General features: G+C 44.0%; 1 protein-coding gene across 1 annotated transcript; it reads left to right on the forward strand.

Moving 5' to 3' along the window:
• Positions 1-896: 896 nt before the first annotated feature.
• Positions 897-3,761, forward strand: Mettl18 (methyltransferase like 18). Its single transcript, XM_008824897.3, has 2 exons — positions 897-1,027; positions 2,384-3,761. Exon 2 carries the CDS (start codon positions 2,589-2,591, stop codon positions 3,717-3,719), a length of 1,131 nt encoding a protein of 376 aa, XP_008823119.1. The 5' UTR covers positions 897-1,027; positions 2,384-2,588; the 3' UTR covers positions 3,720-3,761.
• Positions 3,762-8,653: the final 4,892 nt, after the last annotated feature.

The raw sequence follows: 8,653 nt of genomic DNA on the forward strand, positions 1-8,653 counted from the left end.
GAAACCGTCTTTGTACAGCGTTTACTTTCTCAAGTGATGGTCTTTTGTGTGTAATTGTATGTGGAAGATGAGCTGAAAGATAAAAGTAAAATTACCTCTTAACACACAGGGGCCGATCTCCAGTTCAATTTACAAACACACCACAGGACTAGTAATAGTTTGCACCTGACAACACGCCAATTCAAATGCAGCCAATCAAGGCCAGTATCTGACACAACTCTGGTAACGGAAAAGGCTTGGGAGGAGGACAACTTTTGCTTGAAGAACTTCTAAAGATTTGTGACCACAGCATAACCCACAACCTTTATTTCTCTCAATACTGATGAGAGTACCACTCATGCTTGATCCAGACACTAAAGCTGGCCTGAGAGCGTAGGTCGAGACCTGGCGGCTCCCAGTATTTACACCTGGCAGCAAGCGACGCGTGCAGAAAAACTCAGACACAGAGGAAAGGAATGCAAGGAAACGCCAATCATCTGCCAAAGCCTCCACTCACTACCGTCGGCACAGGCGTGCCTCAGATCTGCTCCCACAGCTCTCCCGCCTCCCCTACGCCCCGGCTGGCCCCAACAAGGAAGGGTTCGTGGGGGTGCCGCCCTTCACCACCCTCTCCCGGCAAGAAACAGCCAAGGATATAACGAGGCGCGGCAGCACAGACGGCAGCTCCCGGCGGCATACTTCCTGCGGCCAGCGGCTTAACTCCTCCAGCGCCACCGCGCTCGCCGCCACCGCTCCTTCCTGAGACATGCTTCGCCTACAGCCAGATTCGTACGCGTCCCGCCAACTTCCAAACCGGAAGTGCGGCCGTCCCAGCAGGCCTTGCGTGCTCTCCGCCGGCCCTCAAACCATAGAGAGCTGGGTTCTTCTGCCCTCGCGGCGAGGCTTGTCTAGCTGTTGGAGGACCGGACTCACTGGTGCGCGCTTTCGGCCGGGAGCGAGTCCCAGCCTAGCGTCGCCACGTTGTGGGTCGCTGTGAACGTCACCCTGACACCTGACGCTTTGGAGTGCTGGGGCCTGAAGTTCTCAGGTTTGTTATCTTCAGTTACAGGGGGGCTTTGAGATTGTACCTGTAGATGTGCCCTGGACCTTTAGCCCGAAACGACTCCCAGCCCCAAGGGGCGGTGGGTTAGAAAGGAGGAAGGCTCCTACTGCACATGTGCTTTCCTTTGTACACCTGTAAAGGGAATAAAGCGCTCGCCTGCCAGAACTGTGCAAATTAAAACAGGTGGTATAAACCGGCACAGTAGAGATGATGCTTCAAGAAACTCTACTTTCTACAACCTTCTGCTTAGTGCGATGCTCTTACTTTCTGCTCCACAAGCCAAACTAATCTTTATTCATTGCTCCGGTCACGTAAAGTTTAGGACTACTAGTCTGGATGAATGTAAGCACATCAGGCCATGCCTGTGCTTGCTTTAAAAGAGTTGTCCCTCGACTGGAAAACTGGCTCAGCGCTTAAGAGCACTACTGCTCTTGCAGAAGAGCGGGGTTCAATTCCCAGCACCCACACGGTGGCTAACAAGTCTTCAACTCCGGTTCCAGGGGAATTCGACACCATCTTCTGACCTCTGTAGCCGTTGCACCAGTGCACTCACTCATACACAAAAAATTTAAAAATAAAATATTTTTTTAAAGAAGTTGTCACACTAACCCCAATAGGACCTTGAACTATTTTTGCAGGCAGCAAGCAGTTTACAAACAGAAATGAAGACATACTGGAACTTAAGGGGGGGGAAATATGCTTGGGCACAGGACAGCTTTTTAAAAGACACGGAGTAGTTAGGCTGCCCTCCCTAAAAAGTTTTATGTTTATATAGTTTGTTCTGGCGAAAATGATTGTTTTTTGTTTGTTTGTTTGTTTGTTTTGTTTGGTTTGGTGGTGGTGGTAGTGGTGTTTTGGTTTGGGTTGGTTTTTTTTTTCCGGTCTTTTTTTTTTTTTTTTTTTTTTCCCGCATCGCAGCTATTGTGAAGGGGAGTGTTTCCATGTGTTCTTTCTCTGATTGTTTGTTATTGATATCGCGAACTCACAGAGATCCACCTGCCTCTGCCTCCCAAGTGCTGGGATTAAAGGCGTGTGCCACCACACCCGGCTTTTTCCAGTCTTTTTTGAGACAGGATCTCCCTGCAGCCCCAGATGGTCTGGAGCTTGCAATATAGACCAGGCTGGCCTCGATCAGAGCCTTCTGCTTCTGCCTCCTGAGTGCTGGAAACTCCGTCAAGTTTCTGTGTGTGTATTTTCCTAAATCACATACTGCCCAGCCTCTACACAACTTAAATAAAAAATTAAAAAACAAAACGAAACTATACTGGGAGGGGAAGCTGTTTAATATTTCATTTTAGTGAAATTGATGTTTTGGTATAATTATTTTCTTTTTTCCTTCAGGGCTGAATTTACAAAGAAAGGAAGACCTCTAAAAAGTCTTTGGAAACATCTTTAAGTATCCAATGCTGTATAAACAACAAAACAGAAACAGATCCCAACCAAAGTAATTGAATGTTTGAGTCAGGTTTCTGTATGCCATTAAATTCTGTCCAGAAATTGAAGTATCTTCCTTTGAATTTAAGGATTGTGTGAGTATAAGAAGAGGATGGCCTTTCAGTTTAATTTCAGTATCGAAGGCCATCTGGAAAATAAATTAACACCCCTTGGTGATGGAACTTTGACCCTCGATTCCTCAAAAGAATCATCAGTTTCCAAAAGTCAAAAAGGAAATCAGAAGGACAGAAAGCATTCTGAGGAAGAGCAGGCTGACTTACCTCAGGAATGCTTGTGGGAATGTTCATCTGTAGGAAATGTGGGAAATGCAGCTCCTGCTCAGGACACTGACAGTCAACGCAGTTTGGCCCACAGTTCTGGTGACTTGGAGCGGAGGGAAAAGCAGCCATCTTTGAGAGTTGCCAAAGAACATGCTCTGCCTAAAGATTTAAAGCAAGTCTTAGAAAATAAAGTCATAGAAATATTGCCAGGTGTCTGGGATACTAACATAGCAGTAGTGAAAACCATCTTGTTGAAAGAGAAGTTCCCTGGAGAAAACATAGTTTCCAAAAGCCTTTCTTCTCACTCTGATCTAATTCCGGGTATTTATGAAGGAGGCTTAAAAATCTGGGAATGTACCTTTGATCTCTTGGCTTATTTCACAAAGGCAGAAGTGAAATTTGCTGGGCAAAAAGTGTTGGATCTTGGCTGTGGATCAGGATTGCTTGGTATAACTGCATTCAAAGGAGGGGCAAGAGAAATCCATTTTCAAGATTATAACAGTTTGGTGATTGATGAAGTGACCTTGCCTAATGTGATTGCTAACTTCCCTTCAGAAGACGATGGGAATGATGTCAATGAGCCAGAAGGAAAAAGATGCAGGACGTCAACTGTAGCACAAGAAATATGTAAATGCCGGTTCTTCTCTGGGGAGTGGTCAGAGTTTTGTAAGCTTATAGGAAGTGAAGAGCTCTTTGTAAAGTACGACCTCATTCTCACTTCTGAAACCATTTATAATCCAGATTATTATAGTACGTTGCACCAAACATTCCTTAGACTGTTGGGTAAGAAAGGCCGGGTGCTTTTGGCCAGCAAAGCACATTATTTTGGTGTTGGTGGCGGTGTCCATCTTTTCCGGAAGTTTGTAGAAGAAAAGGATGTATTTGAGACCAGAACACTCGAAATAATTGATGATAGTTTAAAGAGGTTCCTAATTGAAATAACTTTTAAGTACCCCAGTTAATATTCACTGAATGGCCCAATGAAATAAACAGAATAACCCAGAGCTTGCAACTGTTCAATTTCTTTTTCACTGTTAATTTTTTTCTAAAATTATGGTGTTTGTATGGTTTTATTTTTTTTAATTGAAATAATAGGCGTAGTATGATAGCAACCTTGTGTTTTCTAGGTATAAGTGTGAAAGTTCCCCTGAGAATCTGATGAGATCTTGAGTCATTTTGTAGGACAGTTCTTTTTCTCCATTCATTCTGTTTGACCTTTCTACCACCTTTGACAATGTGTAAAAAAATTCCTTCTGTTTCTTATCAAGCTTGTAAATTCTTATGCAGTCTATTAGTTCTTCCTTCACCTGAAGCCTCTGACTAGAGTAATAACTTACCTAAGTAGCAGGTTGAAGACTGATGTAATGAGGAAGGTTTTGCTTTAGTTTTGTATTGATTTGGCATTGTATAAAAGTATTAAGGTGCTGAGCAGTTGTATTCACATTAAGATGAGAAAATGGGCTGGAGAGATGGCTCAGTGGTTAAGAACACTGGCTGTTCTTGCAGAAGACCCAAGTTCGAATCCCAGCACCCACATGGCAGCTAACAACTGTCCGTAACTCCAATTCCAGGGGATCCAACAACCCAGTCTGTCCTCTGTGGGCATTGCATGACATGGGTGCACTTACCTACATGCAGGCAATACATGCATACACATAAAATAATAATAAATATTTTTTTTAAAATGAGTAAACAGGAATTGAATACAAAGTGTAAAAGTGGCTGGGGATGGTAGAGCACTTGGCTAAGTGGTAGAGCACTTGGCTAAGCATGCAGGAGGTCCTGGGTTCAACCTCAACAATAGCAATAGCAGAAAGTGTACACGTGCTAATAGAGAACTAACAGGTAGGAGGAAAAAAGGGGGAGGGGGAATTTCAGATTCTGGGCTATCAGCTCCTTATGAAAGAAAGAAAGAAAGGAGAGAAACATTTTATTGCTTCTGTTGAATCTAGCACAAAAAATTTTGTTTCACTTCTGAAATTGAGATCTGCTATGTTATCTAACATTTCTTTCTTGGAAGTACCCTAAATCATACTAAATCTTGGATTCAATGTGATGCAGAAAGTGTACACGTGCTAATAGAGAACTAACAGGTAGGAGGAAAAAAGGGGGAGGGGGAATTTCAGATTCTGGGCTATCAGCTCCTTATGAAAGAAAGAAAGGAGAGAAACATTTTATTGCTTCTGTTGTTTCACTTCTGAAATTGAGATCTGCTATGTTATCTAACATTTCTTACTTGGAAGTACCCTAAATCATACTAAATCTTGGATTCAATGTGATATTTATTGAAGCACTATCAACTAGGTACCACTTTTGTGTAGTATCTTGCTTAATACACCCACAGTTTAGTAATGCTTATGAAAGCTAACAGCTTCAGCATTTATTATATGCATAGAATATAAGATTTACATAATATTATTTGTAACACAAGTAGATTAGGTTATAATTGCTATCCTCACTTTATAGATAAATTGAGACTCAGAAAATTAAGTGATTTGTTTGTAATCACATTTTTACCTTGGATCAGAATGCTTTATTTTTTAAATTTTTTTCTGACAAGGTCTTGCTGTGTAGCCCAGGCTAGTCCTGAACTCACAGTGATTCTCCTGCCACATCCTTTCTAAGGTTGGGTTTGCAGTCAAGTTTCATGCCTAGTGCTTGAATCCAATTTTAAGTCCTTTTAAAAGTTCTACAGTTCTGGGGCTGGAGAGATGGCCCAGAGGTTAAGAGCACTGACTGCTTTTGCAGAGGACCTGAGTTCGATTCCCAGCACCTGCATGGCAACTAACAACCATCTGTAACTCCAGTTCCAAGGGATCCAACACCTTCTTCTGACCTCCACCAGCATGCAGTGACATGGGTGCACTTACATGCATGCATGCAATACACTCATATGCATAAAATAAAAATAATATATATTTTTTAAGTTTTATAGTTCTTACCACCATATTGGTCTCAACTAAGCAATGCTGGTTTTCATCATAAATATTTCCAAAATTAAAGCTAAATTTACATCCCTACAAATAACATATACAGATGTGTGTATATCCCTAACTGTATATGTAATTATGTATGTTTCCTAACTATTATGAAGAAAATATAATCAAATACTCTGTAGCTCATCCAGTAAATCCACAGGTGTAGCTGCACAGGAAGCATGTAGAAGCCAGATACTTGAACCTACAAATATTGTCAAAATTATAGCTTCAATTCCACACCCACCTACTAGAAAAGGCAGAACAAATAGGTCCTGCCACTTGAAATAGGGAAGTCCCATGATAATCAGTAATTAAGGTTTTTTGAGACAAATAAGCATCCCTATTCTCCCGATGACTTAGACTTGGTGAGGGGTTGGTCATCCATGAGGCCTGTCTGGGAGCAGCAGCAACACAGCCCCTTGGCAGAGGTTCAGGACACAATTTAAGCCCCTTAGGTAGAAGCCCCAACAGAAGTGGAAGGTAACAAAAATATAAAGCTAGTACTTGGAACTAGATCATTAAAAATCATTAAATATTATTCTGGTGATAACAGCCCAAAGGAGACACATTTGCCCAAGATAGCCAGCTCCAAAAGAGACTTAAAATAGGAATTTTGACTATATTCAGAAGAAAGATGCCTAGAAAGATTCCTTATATGAGTAGCTCAATCATTTGAGAAGACAAATTATGGGGCTGGAGAGATGACTCGGTGGTTAAGAGCACTGGCTGGTCTGGCAGAAGACAGCTGCACAAAATGGTGAGAAGTCCTCCCCATGGCTTGCTCAGCTTGTATTATACCCTTAGTCACTCCCCGCTGGTGCAGCTAGGTGTGGCTAACTCTCTACCCCTCCTTTCTTGTGAAGTGTGCAAGTTTAGCTGTGATGATCCTAGGTGAGGGGGGTGCAATCAAGTTTGAGAAGAAGGAATCTGTCGCGGGTTCTCCTCAGGCCAGCTGTGGAGACCCTGATCTGGATCGGGTCCCCTGCTGATTGGGGGGGGCAAGAGGCGCAGAGTCAACACACAGACCCCAGGAGTCGGGTAGAAGCAAGCACTAGGCCAGGTGCTGCAGGCTCATTTAATGCAGGAGGGGGCAGGCCTTATATTTCCCTTTTCTCTACCCCCAAGTTCCTTTAGTCAGTGTATCATTTTCTGATTGGTCCGTGCCACGCAGTCTGTCAGCAGTCACTGGGCTCTCGAGCAGGGTACAGAGGCATTGGCTCCTTTTGGCAGGCTATTTGCGGACCAAGAAATGAAGTGAATTCTCACTGAATCTCAGGGCTCTGGGTCCGCGCCATCTTTGGAGGCCTCCTGCTACATTTCCACCCTTTTTCTTTTAAAATGACTGTCCAGCGAGAGCCTGTAGGTCGCTCCTCCTCAGGATGACCCCAGGATCATGGACTGTGCCTGTCTTAGGTTGTCCTATTCAGGCATGAACCTTACCCGTCATTGGAGCATGGGCATACACGTCCATGTCCTGGCTTAGGTTGATTCAGCCCAACAGGAGCTTACCCGTCATTGGCTACCAGCCCCCCAAGGGGTATCATCCCAGGGGATCGGTCGAGATGGGGAATTATCTGTTGGAGGCCTTGTACATTTGTGCAAGCCAAGTCTGTTGGACTGCATAGGGCAGGTTGAAATCATCTTCGTGTATTGCTCTGAGGGCCTGATACACCAAGTGAATTTTTTCTGACTGTGGGAACGAAGAACAAGGCATTTAAAAAGTAGAAAGAGAAGTATAATTATGCCTGTCAGGAGTAGGCAAGTGACGATCCAAGACGGGTCAAACAGTGCTTTTAGATTAGAACAGATTTTTTCTAAGAACCCTGAATTGATGTCCAGCATGGGGACATGGGTATAATTTAGAGCAATAATTTGGTTAGTAATATAGAGTAATTAAGAAATTTTTGATTCCAGTGGCCATGAATATAGTGTGCAAGTTGTAGGCATGCTTCAGTAATATTCTGTACTTTATAGGGGGCAAGACAAAGTGACTTAAAGTGAGGGTAACAAGCTAGCAGAGCCATGTCTTTGGTAATTGCCACCTCTTCACTTAAGAGATCAATTTGTTGTTGTAACACATTAATTGCTTGGTGAAGATGCTGATTGATAAGGGACTGAGTGTGAAAGGTAGAGGAGGTTTTGGACACAGCCTCATTAAGTGTCTCCACAGTAGTGGAGGATTGGGTGACAGCCACTGCAGCAATGGTGGCCGACCCTAATGCAAGGATGATGACTGAGATGAGAGTGGCAGTGACCCTGAAATCCCATTTTAAGCGGGGGGCTTGTGACAAGGCTGTCCACTCTATAAGGGTGACAGCATGGAAGTGGGTTGCATTGGTGACTGGATCCAAAGGGCTGCGGGTTCACGCATAAAGAGAACTATGTGACTTGGATGGTTCCAGTAGGCTGCCAGTACACAGGTGGTGTTGGTATCAGAGCAGTTGAGTTGTCCCCAAGGGTCGAAGGTAACATTGGCTAGCAATAAGGCAAATGGGGGCCACATGCAAATGGGGGTAGGGGGCCAGGATGTCATGTGATCAATGGATGTAAGGATTTTGTTTTTGGCACAAGTAGAGGGATTGGTGTTAGTGTAAGTGCCATTGGAAAGCTGAAGGCCCTACTGTGCCAGTAACAGCCTCATGTCCATGCAGGCGTGTGGACCACAGAGGTCCCAGTTACCAAGTATTGATTCATGGTTGGTATGGGAGATCTTAATGCTGCAGGGATAGGAGGGGGCCAGTTCTCTCCAAGATCCTGGGGGTGATTAGAGGGGGAGCAGCTGAAGCAGCAAAAGGGAGGGATGGCATGGTTGGGCTTAGGGTGGCATCTCTGCCATGGTATAGGGAGCACAAGGAAAAAGGGTGCAAGGGAGCGTGTGCATGGGCAGTTGGGGAGTGGTGGGCATAGAATGGCAGGGC

The sequence above is a fragment of the Nannospalax galili genome, unplaced genomic scaffold (genome assembly GCF_000622305.1).
Source record: "Nannospalax galili isolate Female #2095 unplaced genomic scaffold, S.galili_v1.0 scaffold1189, whole genome shotgun sequence".
Classification (NCBI taxonomy): domain Eukaryota; kingdom Metazoa; phylum Chordata; class Mammalia; order Rodentia; family Spalacidae; genus Nannospalax; species Nannospalax galili.